Below are 22,011 nucleotides of genomic sequence, written 5' to 3'. Positions count from 1 at the left end.
TTTTAGAAGACCTACTCTGGGTGCACTGATAGTTAGTAGGTGACAAAGCAATAGCTGGGTTACAGGTGTTAAGAACCGCTTCTCCATAGGGGCGCCTAGGTGGCTCAGTCAGTTGAGCGCCCAGGTCTTGATTTCGGCTCAGGTCATGATCCCAGGGTCATGGGATTGAGCTCACGTGTCAGGCTCAGCACTGAGTGTGGAGCCTGCTTAAGATTCTCTGCCCCCCACCCCCACACACCTGTGTGCACGTTCCCACCAAAAAAGAAAAAAATGCTTCTCTAAAGTGAAAGTAATATGAAAAGTCAGGATGAACATAGAGGTTTTCCTTGATAATGTTTGCTTATTATACTGTGCTCCTAAAGGATCTGCACTCAGTTACAATGTTAGACTTTGGAGTTTCTTGATGTGTAAATCAGCATGCTTTCAGCTGTCAACAATGAAACCTTCAACTCAAACTGCTCTAAAAAATAACGTTTATGTCTATATCCATATATATATATGTATATATATATACCCATATATATATATACCCATATATATATATACCCATATATATATACCCATATATATATATGTATATATATATACCCATGTATATATATATATACCCATATATATATATACCCATATATATATGGATATAGACATAAACATTATTACATATATGTACATATATTACATATATTATATATATGTACATATATTACATATATTATATATATGTACATATATTACATATATTATATATATGTACATATACATGTACATATATTATTATATATATATACATATATACACCTATATATATGTATATATATATATACACACATATATATACCCATATATATGTATATATACATATACCTATATATATGTATATATACATATACCTATATATATATATATATATATATATATATATATATATATATACATATTCAATGGGAAAGGACAAAGGGGGGGCCTCTATCCCAGCTATGGAAGAAAAGTCTCTCCTTTAGGTCTGATCGATGAGTTTAGGTCAACTACCTACTCCAGGACAAATCGTTGCTCCAGGGAAACACTAGGCACCAATTTGCTTACCCTTAGACTCCTAGAATGACTTTTTAAAAGGAAGATACTGGGGCACCTGGGTGACTCAGTCAGTTAAGTGTCCGACTTCAGCTCAGGTCATGATCTCACAGTCCGCCAGTTCAAGCCCCACATCGGGCTCTGTGCTGACAGCTCAGAGCCTGGAACCTGCTTCAGATTCTGTGTCTCCCTCTCTCTGTTCCTTCCCCACTCACTCTCTCTCTCTCTCAAAAATAAATAAAGATTACACTGTCTCTCTCTCTCAAAAATAAAGATTAAAATAAATTAAAATAAATGAGTAAAAATGAAGACAGAATTTCCATGGTTGGCTAAGACTATTTAAAACCATTTTGGGGGAAATATGAATTACTAAAAGCTTACTGATGCTATCAACCATAAAACAAAAGAGGGGTAGAATGCATGCTGTGGAGTAAGTCATAATTATAGATATGGATTAGCATTCCTGCTCAAACAATGAAAACAATTGACTTCTTAAATTTAAAAACTACAACTTTTGTGATATAACGACTTCTAAAGGATTTGTACATTCACTGAGTGAGACTTGGTTACAAACAGATACTAATATTTCTCCAACAGAATCGTCCCTGGTGAAGAAATGGGACCTATTTCAGGTAGAGTGTAAGTTTTATGAAGTTAGGGACTAAGTCCATGTTCCTCAGTGCTCTATCGTAATGAACAGAAGGCCTGGCCCAGGCAAGGTGTTCAAAACAGCTTCTGATCACATAAATAAACATAAAATAACTTTCATTAAGTGCTGGACACTTGCACTAGAACACAACATCGCAGTGAGCATCGCAGTCCTGGGGACCAGATTAATTTAACTCTGAAAGGATCCAGAAGAAAGATTTCCTAGAACCAAACTGCCCCAACAAACAGAAACCATTTAGTAAGGTGCCGCTCTGCTCCAAGCTACGGATGGTCTGTAACCCCAGCACAGGCCCATGAGAACGTTGTAAAGAAATAGTATACTTCAGACTTAATTTTCTAAAAGGTAGAACTCAAGCAACTTCGAATGCATCCTCATAGGAAAGCTGAACATTTGAAACCTAAACCCTGCTTTCATCATGCAGCTGCGACTGTCATATTTGGTTCTGATGAAGTCTCCCATCAGAAGCCACCGTAGACATTCCCACAAGGACATCGTGCAATCCGACCAGCCAACCAAACAAAATGTGGTCTCCCGGATCTCCCTGTAGTTTGGTAATAAAGAAAAGGGAGATTAAGCCAAAGATGTCCCCCCCCCCTCCGAGCCATCGTGTCTCTGCAGACTTTCTGGATAAATGTGGCCCAGCTGTCTCACTGACCTCCCAGGACACTGGTACTTCCCGCTTCCAAATGCCATGAACCCGTCCAAGAAAGCATTCTTCTCTAAATTTGCCTTTTTCCAACGTTCCTGTGGGAAGAAATCATTTTTTTTTCCAAATCAGTCTTATATAAATAAGCTTAACTTTATTTCTCTAGGCTAAAAATGACTTTGTACAGCTAATCCTTGCATATAAAGTTGCAGGGCTGTTGGTAATTTTTTTTCCAACCTGTTATTCATATCAGGCACAATTGTGTTTTTGGAATGTGAACTAATAAATAAAAAGGTTTAAAAAGAATTTTGTTAAGTGGTAAACGTAAATGATAATGTAAATCAACCACAGAACTGACCTCAGAAAAGGAAGACTATTTATAATAAGATCTCAGGCTCCATCACAAAATTGTCCTTGGTAATAAATCTAGTAAGTTACTGGCCGCCCTGCCTATTGGAAGGAGCTTGGGATGTGGAATGAATACATCTGGATGCCATTTTTTTTTTAATTTGTACCTAAAGACAGAGGATGGACTAAATGACCTCTTAAGATTCTGCTTAGCCTTGTAACCCCCCAATTTTAAGAAACAGCAGAGAACAGCTTTAATTTGTCTTGTTTCGTTTGTTTTTAGTACTCCTTGGAAACTAACAACAGGAGCAATTGCCTGATGAATATAAAATAAGTCTTCTTTCAGAACCAGACATATTCACTTTAACATACTTTGCTGGTTTCAGATCATTTATTTTCAAGTTGGTGAAGCTTATTTCAAAAACCTTGCTATCTCATTTGTGTTATACCCATCCATATTACAAGTCTGATTTTTACTCTGTTGTCGACTTGGTTAGACCACAGAGAGAAATAGGTCTGCTAAATGACACGGTTGTAGTTAATCTATGAATTCATATTCCCACCATAAAGGAAATTAAAATCAAAGGGTAATGCATTTTGAAAGAGAGGACTTACAGGTTTGAACACTTCAGGTTCAGGAAAATATTTTGGATTTCTATGCAGCCAAAATGGAGACAACATCAACAAGTCACCGGAAGGAACAGTGTAATTCTATAACAGAAAAATCAGTTTCAAGTTATTTTTGGAAATCTGCTTTAAAGAGAGTTTGGGTCATTAAAAATAATGCTCCAACTATATTGTAGAGAAGACATATACATTTTATAAATCAATGGCGAGAAAATCTAATTCTTTCCTGGAAGGATCGTTTCTGTTTTCCAACTTAAGCAATGACTACATTCTAATTCTGATGATTAGTTACATGTGCATACACATTTGGTTACATGGGGGAAATATATTAGATAAATGTGAAGATTTTAGATACTAGTATATGTCTGACGTAATGCAGCTTTGGACGTTTGATACTGGGGTTGGTAGCAAGTGCTTTTGATGGGAACCACAGTGAATCCCCAGGTCGCGGAATAGAAAAATCTAACTCTGAGACAGGACAGTGGCCATAACAGCACTGAGGGTGGGAACAGTGGGTGTCTCCTATCCCCGGGGACATTGATGACAGTGTCAGGGCAGAGGCAGTGGAGTCTCTCTCTCTCTCTCTCTCTCTCTCTCACTCACTCTCTCTCTCTTTTTCCTCTCCAGAAACAGCTATTAGGGCAGAAATAATATGAAGAATATGAAGACAACTGGTTAGGAAGACACGGGACACTGAGTGCTGTGTGTTTCTTGATTGGTTTGGTGTTTGGGAACGCTGTGGCTGTGGGACTGAGGTTAAGCAGTGCATTTCTGAATTATCCTTCCCCGTTTATGTTATCATAGGTTTTCTAATATATAAACTATACTAAGAACTAAAAACCATGTCATAAAATCACCCTGACTTCATCATGTTCAGGAACCATAGGACAAAGGGCTCTCCCATGGTGTGTAACCAGTAGATAGCTATCAACTTTCCTAAGGCACATTCTGTTAGTAACTCCCATCGCCAATCATTGGAAGTCATATCTATTTAACCCTGCGTAAGTTTGAAATGTCCTCAAGATATTCACAAAAACACTTATCTTCTGCTTCTAGAATATGAGCACGTTACAATTACAAATATGTCTTTTTATAGTAGCAGGGAGTGGCATATGGGAATGGGCCATCATTTTTTAACCAGAGAGAAACCCTGTTAGCTCCACTGGGGACTGAATATTGCTTAAGGTTTGGCCGCTGCAGTACTAAGTGCTGAGAGAGCTCCCAAACAAGGAAGAGAGAGGGGATTTCGCTGGTGTCCTCTTACCATTTTTAAAGTAGAAAAAGACTTAGGAGATCTCAAGCCTATCTGTTCCTTCTACCTCTGGCGGAACTGAGGTTAGAGTGGTCATGCCTGACCTCGAGATCAGCTGCAGAGGGCCTTGATGCGTGTTTGGGGGCAGGACCAGGGACAGCCCTGGGACAGGGCTCCAGGCGGGTCAACTGGTGCCCTTCCCCTCCTTACCGCATACACCTCTTTAGCGGCTGGCTGTTGACCCATGACTGTGACTTGGAGACTGACTGCCAGAGCCTACAACACGGGCTAGTAGAAGCCTTCAAATGGAATCTCAGTCACAGAATTAACGTTAGCAACAGGGAGGAGACCAGAAAGAAGTTCCTGTCACAGCAGCAAATGCCAGGCTGATGAATGGCATAAAGGAATGTGAGAGCCGGTTGAACCTCTGAGCAAAGGAACCTCTGAGCAAAAGGACATCATCGTCCCATCTAACAGTCGCTGTCATCGTCTACACGGCACATGAAGGGAAAGACCAAAAGGGAGACGAAACAGTCCTAGGACCAGAACACAGATCGCCATCAAAATCACAGCTTCTCTGTGTTGTAAAACTGTGTCTCTCAGGTAGGCAGCATTGAGCCTGGCCGGCCCCCTTCATAGGGATACTGTGAGGCCCAGTGAGCTTAATTTGCTAGCGTGGAGATGGGGTTTTCTTAAAGAGAGAAGAGAAGGCAGCACTCTTTGTTGTAGCTCAAGAAGGATACTGAGAGCAAAGTGGTTGCAAAGAATGTAGAATTTTGAAGAGAAAGCAGCAGTCCTATAGAAAGGCAAAACATCCACAGGAGGGGATTTGAGGCACATACTTTCCTAGCTCTTAACCAGGAACGTGATCACGTTGCAAAAAAAAAAAAAAAAGGCTAAAAATCAAAACGTACACTCTTTTGCATGATAAAAAATGTTCCCTATCCAAATTTTCGAAAATTCAGAAAAATAGAAAAAGCGAAAAAACAACCAGAAAGCTGACAACAAAAAAACACCCATCAACCGGCTAGACTTCCCTCCAGTATTTTTACCGAACAGTTTAGTGTTGTTGTTGTTGTTGTTGTTGTTGTTGTTGTTGTTGTTAAACATAGTCTTTATCCTGATGAATAATTTTGGAAACTTACGTTGTTCACCTAATATTATAGCATAAGTATTTTTTCTTTATAGTGTGGACTCATTGTGAACAGTTTTGTCTCCAATGTCTCTTTCATCTTTCATTGGGCAGATTAATCATAAATAATTTAATCATTCCCTGGGTTTTCTTTCTATAATAAATAATGCCATCAAAAGCATCTTCTTCCATGAAGCATTTTTTCACATAAAATCTTTTAACATAGATGTTCAGAAAATATAGGGCATGGACATTTTTAAAGGCTGTTAATACATTTTGCTCAACTGTTCCCTCAAATCTGGTAGCTAAATAGGTTTCTACCTATAATATTTTAGTGTCAATTTCACTGCCCTCTTCTCTGCTAATCTGACATTTAATAGGTTATTTTTGGTTACTGTATAAATCTTTATGTCTTTGTTGAGCATTTTTCCATGTTAAGTTATTTTCTTCTATGAACTTTTGTGTTCATGTTCTGTCCTCATTAATTTATGCAATATTAGTGCTTTATTTATTGATATGTGAGTTCTTTAAATATTAACATTATTTACCCCTGTTATACTTACATTAACATTTGTTCTTAATTTTTGGTTTACATTTAATTTGGATTATACTTAAAAAATACATGTTAAATTTTTTTTTTAAAAATTTTTTTTTCAACGTTTTTTATTTATTTTTGGGACAGAGAGAGACAGAGCATGAACGGGGGAGGGGCAGAGAGAGAGGGAGACACAGAATCGGAAACAGGCTCCAGGCTCCGAGCCATCAGCCCAGAGCCTGACGCGGGGCTCGAACTCACGGACCGCGAGATCGTGACCTGGCTGAAGTCGGACGCTTAACCGACTGCGCCACCCAGGCGCCCCTACATGTTAAATTTTGATGTGATACATTTAGATCTGTTCATCTTTGTGGTTTCATTGATGAATCCCAAGATCTGGCAGCCCTTTTTTCTCTAAAATAGTGGTTCTCAAGGGTGGCCTAGAACCTTCTGGGAGTTCTTAAGACCTTTCCAGAGGCTGTGCTAGGTCAAAAATAGGGTACAAGATTCAAAGTATAGGACAAACCAGTGGATTTTGACATAACTGAATACAATAAATTCATTGATATTTCAGATTATAACAAACTTTTAGGAAACTCCCACTGTTGCATTTCAATGAGGTATTAGAAAGCAGACATATCTGAAAAAGTTATTGAAATATTGATTCCTTTTCCAGTGACATGTCTGTGTGAGGCTGAATTTTCTTCATTTCCATCAATGGAAAGAATATATCACAACAGATTGATTCCAGACACATTTATGGGAACCCAGATGTCCTCTATTAGCAAGGCATTAGACAGATTTGCAAAATCTTAAAATAATGCTATTCTCCCACATTTTTTATGTTTTGGAAAATATAGTTATGTTTCATAAAACCATGCTATTATTTTAACATGTAGTAGGTTTCTTATTATTTTTAAATTAATTAGCAAATAAATATTATAGCAATTTCTCAGTTTTAGTTTCTAATACAGCAAATATTTTTTAATTTTTTTAATGTTCATTTTTGAGAGACAGAGATAAAGCACAAGTGGGAGAGGGGCAGAGAGACAGGGAGACACAGAATCCGAAGCAGGCTCCAGGCTCTAAGCTGTCAGCGCAGAGCGTGATGTGGAGCTCGAACTCACAAACCGTGAGATCATGACCTGAGCCGAAGTCGGATGCTTAACCAACTGAGCCACCCAGATGCCCCTCTAATACATTAAATATTGATAGATATGACTAACATAGGTAAAAATCTTTGGGGTCTCTAATAATGCTAAGAGGATAGGGGCACCTGGGTGGCTCAGTGGGTTGAGCGTCCAACTTCAGCTCAGGTCATGATCTCACGGTTTGTGGGTTCCAGCCCCATGTCAGGTCTGTGGTGACAGCTCAGAGCCTGGAGGCTGCTTTGGATTCTGTGTCTCCCTCTCTCTCTGCCCTTCCCCTGCTGGTCTCTCTGTCTCTCAAAAATAAATAAACATAAAAAAAAAAACAAAAAAACCCCAATAATGCTAAGAGTATAAAGGGATCCTGAGAACAAAAAGTTTGAGAACTACTCTAAAAGTTAAAAAATACCCACTTTCTGGCCAGTCATCCCAAACCATATGTTAATCTCTTCCCTCTTCATTGATTTACGATTCACTTATTCTATATTACACTCTTGGATACAAAGGGACTTGTTTCTATGTTACCTATCCAGCCTGTTATATTGATAGTGAACATTAAGTCTGACACCACTACCATACCATTTTAACCGTTGTGGTTTTATAATATGTTTCAATACCTCGAGAAGATAATTACTATTCTTTAATCATTCATATTTTCTAACACTTCCTTGTTTATTCTTTCCTGGGTATTCTTGAAGATTACCTGCGTACCAAAAGTATGAAACCTTAAAAACAGAGTACAGGTAGAAGTTTAAGAGTTTTGTAAAGATGATATAAGAAAGAAAAAGAAGGAAAAAAAAAGAAAAGAAGGAATAAATCAAAGAAAGCAGATGGCGTATGCCCATCTTAATTTGTTCCAAAAATATAGGAAGGAATCAGTACAGGGACATAAATAAAGGAGACCATGTTCAGACTGCAGTAGGAAAGAGCAGTAGGAGAGCACTTCGAGCATTCACAGCAAGAAATGTGACCAGTTGCCCCACAGGGAAGAAAACACGAACTCCCACCACTATTTGATATGGATGATCCCATTCAAAGCATTTTTCATAATCCAAATTTCTGGGAACACATCGATATATTCAATAAAGACATTCCACCTGTTTTACAAAACATATGAAGCCTAGAAGGACCAAGTTGTATGAATTCATACCAAGGAAATAATTACTACTGTAAACCAGGATTTGGCCATATGGATGCCCATCTTTGCCCTGTTCGTAACAGTAAATACCCGGAAGCCATACGCATTCAGGCATAGACAGCTGATTTAGAAATCTATGTTATACCCACATATTAGATCATCATGCTGCAATTCAAAGCTGTGTAGATGTCCTCTACTGATACAGAAAACTTTTGTAACTATTACTAACATAAAAGCTGATTATGAGAAAATTAGCATAGCATGGTCCTAATTGAATTTTTAAAAATGCACAGACTACAGGAAAAAAAAAATCTGAAATTATCAGAATACCAAAATGTTCAAGTGGTTATCAGACTTGTGAAATTTTAAGCAATCTTTATTCTCTTTTTTTAGTGTTTTTTTATAGTTTCCTTTTTATTATTTTTTCGTTTATTTTTTAATGTTTATTTCTTTTTGAGAGAGAGAGAGACAGACAGAGCGTGAGCAGGGGAGGGGCAGAGAGAGACGGAGTAACAGAATCTGAAGCAGGCTCCAGGCTCTGAGCTGTCAGCACAGAGCCCGACATGGGGCTCAAACTCACAAACTGCGAGATCATGACCTGAGCCGAAGTCGGATGCTTAACCTACTGAGCCACCCAGGTGCCTCATTATGGTTTCCTTTTTAAAACTAATTACCAAGATTTGTTTATGAAATAAGAAGAAAAAGCTGTTCAAGTTGTCATTTTCAAAATTAAAGCCTCAACTTTGCAGGGAGAAGTTCACAGTGATTAGTTTATGCCTCCTAAAAGGGGAAAGGTTGTATACATTTAATTTATAAAAGAAATAGTAAGTACAGAAACAAAGGTCATATTTGTACCTTTTACAAATATTAAAAATATATTGTAGGGGCGCCTGGGTGGCTCAGTCAGCTAAACATCTGACTTCAGCTCAGGTCATGATCTCACAGTTCGTGAGTTCGAGCCCTGCATCGGGCTCTGTGCTGACAGCTCAGAGCCTGGAGCCTGCTTCAGATTCTGTGTCTCCCTTTCTTCTGCACCTCCCCTACTTGCATGGTTTCTCTCTCTCTCTCTCTCTCTCAAAAATAAGTAAACATTTAAAAATTTGAAAAAAAAAAGTTAAAACTATATTGTGAAAAATAAGGAAAAGGAGTTCTAGAACATTCGTGGAAGATAGCAGCCTAAGCACATGTCTCTGGGTTGCTGTGATCAGTAAAAGAGACACCAGCAGGGCTTGGAATGAGCCTGGATCCACTGGCCCCTAGGAAGAAAGTGTGAGTTTGAGGAAGTGGAGATAAGAGATTATGATTTTTTTTTCTACAACTTCTCAAATTGTTTCAGATATCTATCACTTTTAATTAAAATTTTTTATTGAGAATCTATAATGTTGGAATTATAAAAACAGTTCAGTTTTGTAAGAGGATTGTATGCAGTGAATCATAAATGTGTTTATTCCCTTGGACCAATAATCCACTATTAAAGTATAACTCAAGAATAATCATTAAAAAAATGTACTACGGGAGCGCCTGGGTGGCTCAGTTGGTTAAGCGTCCAACTTCGGCTCAGGTCATGAGCTCACGGGTGGTGGGTTCGAGCCCTGCGTCGGGCTCTGTGCTGACAGCTCGGAGCCCGGAGCCTGCTTCGGATTCTGTGTTTCCCTCTCTCTCTGCCCCTTCCTCACTCATGCTCTGTCTCTCTCTGTCTCAAAAATAAATAAAATATTTTAAAAAAATGTACTATGCACAAAGATGCAAATAATCTCCACATTAAAGTAACCACAAAGGAAACCAACCTAAATTCTCAAGAGTTAGGAAATAATGAAATACTTAAGCTATGAATTCAGTGGGACTATTACAAGGCTATCGAGATAAATACGCAAGCGCTGGATGCATGAAAAGTGTAATAATGTTAAAAAGTGTCTAAATGGCAGATTTACACTATAATGAAACATAGGTTTTTGTATTGGTGCCATACAAGGAGCATGTGAGATAGTTGTATGGCTAACGGGTCATGGGGAGTTGTATATACTTGAGTATATACGTGTTGCATATGTTTGAACTTAGGTGTTTTTCTAGGTAAAGTTCTTGAACGAGCAAAATTGCTTTTGAAAAAATATGAGGTGTTAATGGCCACAACAAATTTATAACCTCCCTTAGTTAAGCACGACCCTGGTAAGAACATGTGGTTAAAAGCTCTTCCAAGAGCCACTTGCTTAAGGATAGAGGAGGTTTTCAGGTTGGTGAATGGAGCAGTAGAATATAGTGACTGTGTTAGTGCCAATATTGCAGCCTGACCCGCAATTAAGTCAGTTGCATGACGAAAAACAAATACATTTGTAACAACACCTTATGGTAAAATAAAAATACAAGGAAGGAAGAAATAGACTGAGTCATCTTCAAGGGTCCCCAAATGAGAAGCAAACCGAAATAAGCAAAAAACTAACATTTGTCCAGTGGAAAGCTTCCGCTCAAAGGGAAAAAAATAGGGCACAGAAGACAGATTTCAGGTGGTGGTACAGTAAAAAACAAAGGAAAAATAAGAGGATAATTAGTGTGGCAAGAGAATAGTAAGGACAAATAGTATCTATTTGAAAAAAGAAGGGTTGAGGTATAAGTATAATCAAGTTAAAAAAAAAAGTAAATGAACAGCATGATGGGGGACGAGGGATGGGGAAATGGGTGATGGGCACTGAGGAGGGCACCTGTTGGGATGAGCACTGGGCGTTGTATGTAAGTGATGAATCACGGAATCTACCCCCAAAACCAAGAACACACTATATACACTGTATGTTAGCTAACTTGACAGTGAATTATATATATTAAAAAAAAAAAAAGAATGCTGAAGGTCAGGATAGCAGAAGCTAAAAAGAATACAATTTCAAAAGTGCACCATGTTGATCAGAAACTGGCATGTGCCTAAAGGTCTTTGGTTTGGGTCTGTCTGCCAGAAAATGTATTTATGTAATAGTTTAAACGTTTTCATTATAAAATTATCATGTGATGACCTCACATACTGAGCTAATGAAATAGCACAAGCTGGGTGTTAAGTTTGAGAAGGAGGGTATGGAGCAGTCATATATGAGGCAGGCAGAACAATGGTCAAGGAAGTCCGAGACAGAACGTGTTGAAGTCACATAACCACACTGAAAGTTACAGAGAAGATAGTACAAAAGTAACCGAAAGAATATATCTTATTCTTCCATAGATATGATATAGATAGATATATAGATATGAAGATTCTTGTGGTTTTTTCTCCCTGTTTTAGTGAAGGGCATAGTTAGTAAAGAACTATGGGAACTAAAGAACTAAATGGGAATTTAAAAGGAGAGAGGTTTCAGGGTTAAAAGGGCTGAAAAATGAGATCAGAAAGAGGAAATGCGAGAAAAAGAAAGAATTAAGGAAGAAGAAGAAAGAGAGAGAGAAAGGAGAGAGAGTGGGAGAGGAAAAAAGTAAAGAAAGGAATCTGAGTGCTTATGAAAAGAGGGCAGGACAAGCATAAAACATCTTTTAAGCCATTATCATGATATAGAAACCAGACAAAACAGTATGAAAGAAAGAAAGAAAGAAAGAAAGAAAGAAAGAAAGAAAGAAAGAAAGAAAGAAAGGTAAGAAAGCAGAAAACAAAACTACAGATCACTATCTCTTAGGAACTTCCAGGCAAAAAATCCTCAACAAAATATTAGTGAAACAAATTTAACAATGTATAAAAAGAATTAGACAACATGATCAAATGACATTTATTCCAGAATGTCATGCCTAGCATGACATGTCTTTCATGTCTATGAAAGGCTGGTTCAACATTCAAAAATCCATAAATGTAATCCATCACAGCAATAGGTTAAAGAAGAAAAAGCATATGATTATATCTACTGATGCAGGAAAAGCACTGGACAAACTCCAACACCCATTCATGATTAAAATTCTCAGTAAATTAGAAATAGAAGGAAATTTCCTCAACTTGATAAGAAGCATCTACCAAAAACACACCAAAAACCGAGCTTAATGGTGGAAGATTTTCCCCTTAATACTTTCCCCTTAAGGCAAGAATATCTGTTGTCACTACTGTTATTCAACACAGTGCTGGAAGTCAGAGCCAGGGCAATAAGGCAAGAAAAAGAAATAAAAGAAATAAAATACCTACATAAAAATTCCCAAGGAATCTATAAAAACACTTGTAGGACCAAAAAGCACATTGAGTTTTGCAAAGTTGTAAGTACAAGGTGAACACACAAAAATCAACTGCGTTTCTACAAACAAGTAATGTACAATTGAGAACCAAAATTTTTTTAAATGCCGCTTACAAAAGCTCCAAAATAACTGAAATATGTAGGTATAAATCTCACAAAGCATGTATGGCATCTGTATACTTAAAATAACAATCAAGATACCTACTGGCAGACACATAACTTCTGTATTTCAGCTAATTATCTGTTAGCCAGAATATAAGTAAAGTTTAACAAACGTTCAATATAAACTATAGTACTATTCAGAGTAATAAACACACTCCTCTACTCAATTGCACCAAGTTGTTTGATTATATCTCCTCAAAGCATATCTTTTTATACTGATATTTTAGACTAATAGATTATTTAAAAGCATAAACTGTTAAAATCCCACTAAAACTAAATGCTGTAATGTATGTAAGACCAGGTAAATAAACTATGTCTCCTTTGGGTGTAGCTGCAACTTTTATAAAATTTTGATTTTTTTTTTGTCTCTTTTGTCTTTCACTACTAAAAACTGTATCAAACTGTATTATTAAAAAGCTAACAAGAGTTGAGAGCTGAGTAAATGTGATCTATCTGGATAATGCAGGCCCTAAGTCAAATCATTCTGAAAAAAAAATATTTTGTTCTGCCTGACTGATTTGCCAAATACGGAATTAAAAGTCAGCCACACGAACATAGCTGCCATGGAGCACTTGCAAATTTTCTCCTACTTTGCTCATAGGAAGGACCTCTCTCCCTCACTCAGCTGCTGGCTGCTAATATCAGTTGCTATCATCCAGAGCTTTCCCGCTGTTTCCCTGGCTGTTGTCTGTAGTCTGAAACTACCTTCCAGTTACCCAAAGGAACTTTCCTCATACCCTCAATTCCTGAACCCATTGCTCAAGATTACTTGCCCATTGGTTCAGCAGACTATCTAATCCACCTGCTTGACCTAAATAGGATCATATTAATTCTGATGTGGGATCACATAGCCAAAATGATCATCGAAGAGTTACGTTTTAGCTAAAATAGCTGCCAACAGATAAATATTCACATTAATAAAAATGTTACGGCACAACTCTCATCCGTAACCTGTTTCCTTAATGGAACTTGAGGAATTATCTAATGACATACGGCAAAATATGTACCTTTTTTCCTTCAAAGGTTGACTATTTTAAAACCAAACCAAAGCTCACCAAAATTTGAACAGGCTTCATCACTTTTCTAGTAATGATACCAGGGGCTCTTAAACGAAGGGTTTCCAAAATGCACCATCTGATCAGTGGGAGTTTCTTCAAGTCATCCTCAGATACTTTTATCTTATCTTTACCTGTAGAGAGAATTTCAAGATTTGTTTAAAAGACCGACCTAAAGAGGCCAGAGAGTGATTTCACGGTTCACTCCTTTCTTTCTTTCTTGCCTAAATATTCCTTCCACTTAAGGAAACAGCAATAGAAGATTGGCTTCAAACGCATAAAGTAAAAGATCGGAGAAGCCACCTGGCTTGCTATTTCTGCCTCTTCCCTGCTGATTCATTTTTGGTTTTGCTTTTGATTTTTCAATCATACATTTCAGAAGGTCCAAAAAGAACATGAGGAAAGGGACAATGAGGAACATGTATTACATCTGGAATGATGAGCTCTCCCTCTAAACATAGGTGCACCAAACATTCCTAACGTAATGTGCATACCTTAGTTTATGTTTAGATTGAAGGTATCTGAAAAAGGATTGGGGTCAATCCTTCCATGACCCAAAATATAGTTGGGCCCTTTCAGTCCACTTAGACATTTTAATTAGTGGTATTTCAAATAAAATGTTTGCATTCTGAAAATTACTTGAAACAACCCAGCTTTCAATTTGTTTTGACAGTACTGGTTAATAAAAGTAAAAAAACACTGTCAGTTTGATTAAGCCAAGTTGCACATTTGCTTCCCAACTGTAGTGGCAATGCATGGATAAGAGTCTCCAGCCGTGTCTTAGATTCTCGACGAATCTGGTTCTAAAGTAAACCCATTCTGCAAGACAGTTATAGGTGGGTGCTACCTGGGAAATCTGACCTGTCAGTACATCTGTAATTCCTTAGTCAGAAGCAAATCTGAAACCAGGCTTTCTAAGCTATAGTTCTACTAATACCCATAGGGACATCTATACATTCCATTCAACTTGACAGATTCTTGAGCACCAAGTAAGGGCCAGGAGTTGAGTTAGGCTCTACTAGGGTACAATAATTAAGACACTCTTGTGGGGCACCTGGGTGGCTCAGTCAGTTAAGCGTCTGACTTCGGCTCAGGTCATGATCTCACGGTTCATGAGTTCAAGTCCCTCATATGGCTCTGTACTGACAGCTCAGAGCCTGGAGCCTGGTTCGGATTCTATGTCTCCCCCTCTGCTCTCTCCCCACTTGTACTCTGTCTCTCTCTCAAAGATAAATAAACATTTAAAAAAGTTTTTTTTTTTTTTTTTTAAAGACATTCTTGCAATGCATTTAGTCTACTAGGAGGTAAAAGATAAGCCTATAGTTAACTGGTACACCATGCAAGTAAGGAAACTGTTCTATGATGTGTAAAATATTCTGGTATTTTATTCTAATATAAAAGCAGGGAGGTTCAGGGGCACCTGGGTGGCTCAGTCAGATGAGCGACCAACTTCAGCTCAGGTCATGATCTCACAGTTCGTGAGTTCGAGCCCCGCGTCGGGCTCTGTGCTGACAGATCGGAGCTTGGAGCCTGCTTTGGATTCTGTGTCTCCCTCTCTCTCTGCTCCCCCCACCCCGCCACTCATGCTCTGTCTCTCTCTGTCTCAGAAATAAATAAACATTTTTTTAAAAAAGCAGGGAGGTTCATGTCTAACTAAAAGAAAAGCAAAATATTTTGAGTATCTTTGTCTACAACTATGATTATAATGAGTTCCTTGCAAAGAGTAGACTTTAATAAATAACTGCTGAATTAACAAAGGTCCAACTTCAACATGGGGAGATGATGAATGAACAGTCCAGGCAAAGGAAAGAGGAAAAGCAAAAGGAAGACTGTACAAAGCACGGGTATGTTCGGAAAATGGCAATGGGTGTAATGGGTCCGGAAGGTGGTATAAATGTGATGGAACAGTGAGAAATCTCCTGGGGCCATTACAGATGATCCATGACACCATTCTAGAAAATGTGAAGACTCGAGAATCTGGGGGCTTCCTCTCTTGGGCCAAGAAAGGATGAACCTTCCAACAATGAAATAGTGATACACAGCACTGTTCTTTACTAAGACCTTCTGCTCATTTGCTCAGACCTAAGTAACCTAATATTTAAAAAGAGACCAGTGACCTTATGGGCCATTTGTTTAGCCTTCACGGACATTGTCTCACAAAACTTTTGCTTTTGCTTTTCCATAACAGGGATGGGAAAATAATAGGTATGGCTTCTGCATCTTCACAACCTAAATATCACAGTTTTTCCAAATTGTGTTCTATGAAGCATTTGCAAGATGTCCAAAGTTCAAAGCAGAAAAAAACGTTTTATGGCCAACCAAATTCACAGGAAATGTTAGCATTCTCTTGGTGATTCACTGAACACATCAGCATATTACAGGTTTTGAGAAATCCCACAGGAGAAACAGCTATTTACGCTAACGTTCCCAAACTTTTAAAAACTCCCATTACCTACACCAGCATCATCAATAGCTATTTAACCAGGACACAAAAGATAAGTAGCTATATACTGGCTATGGATACTCTCTGAGATAATCCTTCAACAAACAAACAAACAAACCCTGGTTTTCATTTGTTTCAGCATTACCAGCACATATCAAATGTCTCAGCTTGCATGTGGCCAAATCTTCTACAAGTAGTTACTGGGAACCAAAGGAATTATTACCATCAGAAAACTATCTTGATATGCCATGGAACAAAAATTTTACTTCTTCATACTTTCCCTGAGCTATCCCTGGACTTTCTAAGCTAATTCAGAAAAAAAAAGTTAATTTAGAGAATCCACGGTCAGAATCAGAAATTTTTTATTTGAAAAAAAAAAAAATGGGGGCGCCTGGGTGGCTCAGTCGGTTAAGCGGCCGACTTCGGCTCAGGTCATGATCTCACGGTCCGTGAGTTCGAGCCCCGCGTCGGGCTCTGTGCTGACAGCTCAGAGCCTGGAGCCTGTTTCGGATTCTGTGTCTCCCTCTCTCTCTGACCCTCCCCTGCTCATGCTCTGTCTCTCTCTGTCTCAAAAATAAATAAACGTTAAAAAAAAAAAATTAAAAAAAAATGGCTGAGATCATTGCCTATGCAAGAGCTATCACTACTAAATCAAGTGAGCAAATATTTATTTGGCATTTAGTGGAGAGCAAAGTGCTAACTAAGCACTGCAGGGGAAACAAGAAATTGAAGGTTTAAAGATATTACACTTAAAAAGACAACAAATTCTAAAACTGAAAAAAGGAAGGGTAAGTGCTTTGCCCAGACAGTGTTGAAATGAGGAATTCTGAGGTTCTAACTGATGAGTTTATAAATGGCACACAAACTTAGCACGGTGTCTAACATGAGGTAAGCGTTCAATATAAGGTGGTATTTATTATTGTTACCATTATTATTAGTGAAAATTTAGTAATAACTCTTTAGAAACCACACCTTCCTGATTGATTTTGCTCCGTAGCTAGTAAAGTGATTCTTTTCCCTGAAACCTTAGTTGGGAGATTACAGTTTGAAAGCATATCCAATACTAATTGGACACCAGGTCTGCGGAATTCTTCCAATCATTCACCCAACAGATATTTACTGAGAACCTCTTAGCAGTGTCCAAGTGCTGAGGATGAACATGAACGGAAGAACCTTGGCTCTCAAGGTACATAGTCTGATAGAAAAGGCACAGAACTAAAAGTAATTAACATGTGGTAAGTGTTACCACATCAAAATGTGCAATGTGCTATGGGGCACAGTGGTGACAGTGACCACACTGGGGTGGGTGGGGAGGGGCAGGTGTGAAGGGGATGTCAGAGAGGCTCCACAGAAGAAGTAAAATCAGAACAAAGGATTAGATACACCAAAGTAAAGGGCATGTTCACATAATAGGAATGCAGCTGGCTGGAACAGAGTTCAGTGTAGGAAGTGACAAGATCAGGGGTCCTCATTGCAGTCCCAGACTGCCCACACCAGCTGAAGCCAGAGCTAATGACAGGTGGCTCCTTTATCCAACCTCTGAATGTGCCCCAGGAGAGTCCAGGTTTCGGTTCTGGGCCTTCCTCTCTTCCCTAACTAGATTCTTTTTCTGTGGTTTTCAAACAAATACTTTTCTATAAAATATCATCAGTGGGCTGGTGAATTTTATCATCTGCCTTTGATCACCTTTCTGAGCTCCATCTTATTTTTATCCAACTGGCTTCTTGATGGCACTGCTTGCACGTCTAAAAGGCATCTTGAGGGGCACCTGGGTGGCTCAGTCAGTGGAGCGTCCAACTCTTGGTTTTGGTCTAGGCCATGATCTCACAGTTTGTGAGTTCAAGCCCTGAATCGGGCTCTGCACCAACAATGTAGAGCCTGCTTGGGATTCTGTCTCCCTCTCTCTCTCTGCCCCTCCCCTGCTCGCTGTCTATATCTCTCTCTCAAAAATAAATAAGTAAACATTAAAAAAAAGAATTAACTGAAAACTTGGTATAAGCTAGACCAGTGGTTCTCAAACATTAAGCATGCTTCAGCATCACCTGGGGGCTTGTTAGAACACAGATCACAAGGCCCTACCCTCCAAGTTTCTGATTCAGTAAGTCTGAAGTAGGGCCCAGGCATCTGCATTTCTGGTAAATTCTCAGGTGCTATTGATGTCTGCTGGCCCAGCAAACATACTCTAAGAACCACTGTGCTGGACTGAAAGAAGTAGAAGAAATTCTTGAATGTTATTAAATAATCTGGGTTTCAAACAGTTTCTATCACCAGTTTTAAAATTATCTCTTTAAGACAATGGAGGGAAACATACTAAGTGGGAAAAAATAAGATTTAAATCAGAAGTTCTGAGCAGATGCACAGCTGACCCTTGAACAATGCAGGGGTTAGGGATGCTGACCACCCCCCTCAAACTCCAGTCAAAAATCCACCTATAACTTTTGACTTGCCAACAATTTAACTACTAATAGCCTAGTATTGACCAGAAGCCTTAATAGTAACATAAACAATTAATAGCACACATTTTATGTTATATATAATATACTGTATTCTTAGAATAAAGTAGAGAAAAGAGAATGCTAGTAAGAAAAGCATAAGGAAGCAAGAATACATTTACAATATTGTACTATATATATGATACCATAAATTTATATCATCTGTTTATGAAATGAATCATCTGTCAGTATCTATGTCAATATTGTCTCATATATTTATTCAAAAACTTCCATGTATAGTTCAGGCCAGTGTTGTTCAAGGGTCAACTGTATCAACACCAAAGTCACTCGTTTTTATTCACATGAAAGTACAAGACAGCAAAGGGGTTTTATTTCTTACTATGAACCCTAAAATGAAATAACTCCGACTGAAGTTTTAATTGGCCAGGATTTCACAACTGGCTCAAAATTATATCATTTTTACAGCTACAAAGGTGCCGTCTTCATCAGAATCAGACTGCCAAAGTGCCTTCTGGATATCATTGACTTAAGCTTACTTGTAGCCATATATTTGGGTCCTACTCTTCTTCTCTCTTATATAAGGCCATAGTCAAGGACATGGGTTGGCAAACTATGGCCAGTAGGCTAAATCCAGCTTACCATCTGTTATTGCAAATAAAGTTTTATTGGAACACAGCAAAACTCGTTTGTTATTTATTGCCTAGGGATGTTTTCACATTACAATGGCAGAGTTGAACAGTGGTGACAGAGACCTTCTGTTCCATAAAGCCTAAAACAATTTACTCTATGGTATTATACAGAAAAAGCTTGCTAATTCCTGACTAAGAAGCATCAAGGGAACAAGCTGCTTGTTTGCTCCTCATTGTACCTCCTATTGCTCAGAAGTCTAGATTTTATTCCAGCATTGGAATTTTACAAGTACCATAAATTCTGTGTGACCTTTATTACACAGATCGTTTATATAACCAAGTCAAGTGGACAATGGCTAGCATAGCATCTGAATAATCCTGTAATATGTGTCTATACGCATGGAAAATATAATCTCTTAGGAAAAGAATGGTTTTTGTTTAAAAGATACTGTCGTATAATAGTCTCCAAATCACATTCATCAACAGAGGGCATGTGGACACAATAATGTTAAGGAAACCAATTTTCTGGTACTTCCATATTTATTTTCTTCTAAAATGGGTCTGTCTAAGGAAAAACTGTGGCTCAGTTCTCTTTCCCTATCTCCTAACACAATCAACTTTTCCTCACTTTGTAAAAGTTTGCCTCTCGGTCATCTTGATATTCACATTGGCACATTTTCCCTGCAGTATAAAAATCTCTTGAGTGCCAAACAAAAGGGCAAGTACAGAACACATTGTACCTAAAGAAGGAGCCCTTGAAAGCAAAGTAAAGCAGACACAGAAAAGAAATATTAAAAGCAGACAGGCCTTCTTTTTTTAAATGTTTATTTATTTTTGAGAGAGAGAAAGAGAGAGAAACAGAGTGTGAGCAGGGGGAGGGCAGAGAGAGAGGGAGACAGAATCTGAAGCAGGCTCCAGGCTCTGAGCTGTCAGCACAGAGCCCGACGTGGGGCTCAAACTCACGGACCACAAGATCACGACCTGAGCCGAAGTCGGACGCTTAACCTACTGAGCAACCCAGGCGCCCAAAGACAGGTCTTATCCATTTCTCCACTAGCCCTTGCACATAAACCAGATAGCTGTTTCCATGTTTGTCCATGTGTCTATCTTAAAATTAGAAATCAAAAGTGAGGGGAGCATCAGAGCAACACACATATGACACATTTATTTGAATTGAATTGAAAAAAATAGGACAGATCTTTCCCATTAGAAAACAAGCTGGATTGGCTGATGAGTTTGATAATAAGAACTGACTTTGACAATTAGGTTATAAGGCAGCCATTTTCCATAACTGAATGAACTAAATCTACAACTTTTGATATTTAAATATTTTGAACAGACTAAAATCATGCAGGCAATATACCAGGAGTAGTGTCCTTTGAAATTACTGAAGTGCAGGATAATAAATTTTACACATCAAATTAAAAATGAGGGGATCCAAAATTCTTTTAAAGTGTATTTGAGGAAAGAAAGGAAGGAAGATGGGAAGGAAGGGAGGAAGGGAGGGAGGAAGAAGGGTGGGAGGAGGAAAAAAGAAGAGAAGAAAGAAAAGGAAGAAAGGAGGAAAGAAAACTAAATCGCTGATGAATGGCATGCATTAAAAGATGAAGCCCTGTGGGACAAAGCCTGAATGTCCTTGGTCAAACAAAGGGAGAGTCTGTGGCTCTGCACAGGAAGAAGGGACTGGAATTGCTGGAGTCTTCAAGGTAAGTAAGACAAAGCTGGAGATCTGAGAGAACAGAAAGGACCCAGCTACATGGCAGGTGACTGATTACCTGATAGGAAGCCCAGGAAAATTCTTCAGAGTAATGGCAGATAAGACTTGTAAGAACAGAAGAATATTCAACTTTATGTCAAGTATTCAATTTTAAGTTCTTTCTGGCTGCAACATCATTTTCTCTTTCCTTGTTCCATATTTTTAATGTTTTGCAAAGTTTGCTAAGAAATAACCTTAAGTGTACACTCAGGGAAATAAAGATCTGGGTGATGTCCAGTGAGGCAATGCAATACCAAAAAGAGGCAAAACATGCAGAAGGGAAGACAGAATGTAAATTGAGAAATCAGCAAATGCAAGAACCATGAGTCAAGAGAAAACTACAAGATATACAAGCTTCCACCTCTGCCATCTCCCTGATTCCTCCCTCCAAGGATTCCTAGAACACCGGGATGGGGTTCCAACCAATTTCACTTTTATCTTGAAAACCAAGATGGCCCCTGGCAAATGGATGTTACAAATAAATTCGCAGTGACCTACAATTCAGATTTTAAATCTTCTTTAAAAAAAAATGTTTTCTCTTTAAAAATCTATTTAGAGAATCTACATTGGACAAACAATCCCTCTTTTTCTTTTTTCTTTTTTTTTGTATTTTACATTACTGTAGCTACAGGGTACAGAAAAAAAATATTTTTTCTACTTAATTGAGGATAGATGACTACCAAGGACGAGGGTTTGTATTTAAAATCAGATTTGCGTGACTCCAAAGTGACCCACCTATAATAAGACAGGCATAATTCTGGCCTA

The 22,011-nt window shown here is 38.3% G+C and overlaps 1 protein-coding gene across 2 annotated transcripts in view; it reads right to left on the bottom strand.

Annotated features, from left to right (window-relative positions):
* The window catches only part of CYP39A1 (cytochrome P450 family 39 subfamily A member 1), a 93,943-nt gene that overhangs the window by 20,083 nt on the left and 51,849 nt on the right, over window positions 1–22,011 (bottom strand). For both annotated transcript variants that reach the window (XM_019457326.2, XM_019457327.2), the window contains exons 8-10: window positions 13,966–14,099; window positions 3,351–3,446; window positions 2,397–2,485 (exon numbers count right to left, since the gene is read on the bottom strand). In XM_019457326.2, coding sequence (XP_019312871.1) covers window positions 2,397–2,485; window positions 3,351–3,446; window positions 13,966–14,099 — 319 coding nt within the window. The remainder of the gene's footprint in view (window positions 1–2,396; window positions 2,486–3,350; window positions 3,447–13,965; window positions 14,100–22,011) is intronic.

Source organism: Panthera pardus, unplaced genomic scaffold, assembly GCF_024362965.1.
Source record: "Panthera pardus isolate Hobbes unplaced genomic scaffold, ASM2436296v1 HiC_scaffold_17, whole genome shotgun sequence".
Lineage (NCBI taxonomy): Eukaryota > Metazoa > Chordata > Mammalia > Carnivora > Felidae > Panthera > Panthera pardus.
The sequence above is the reverse complement of the archived record's forward strand: the minus strand, read 5'-3'. Positions and strand labels throughout refer to the sequence as shown.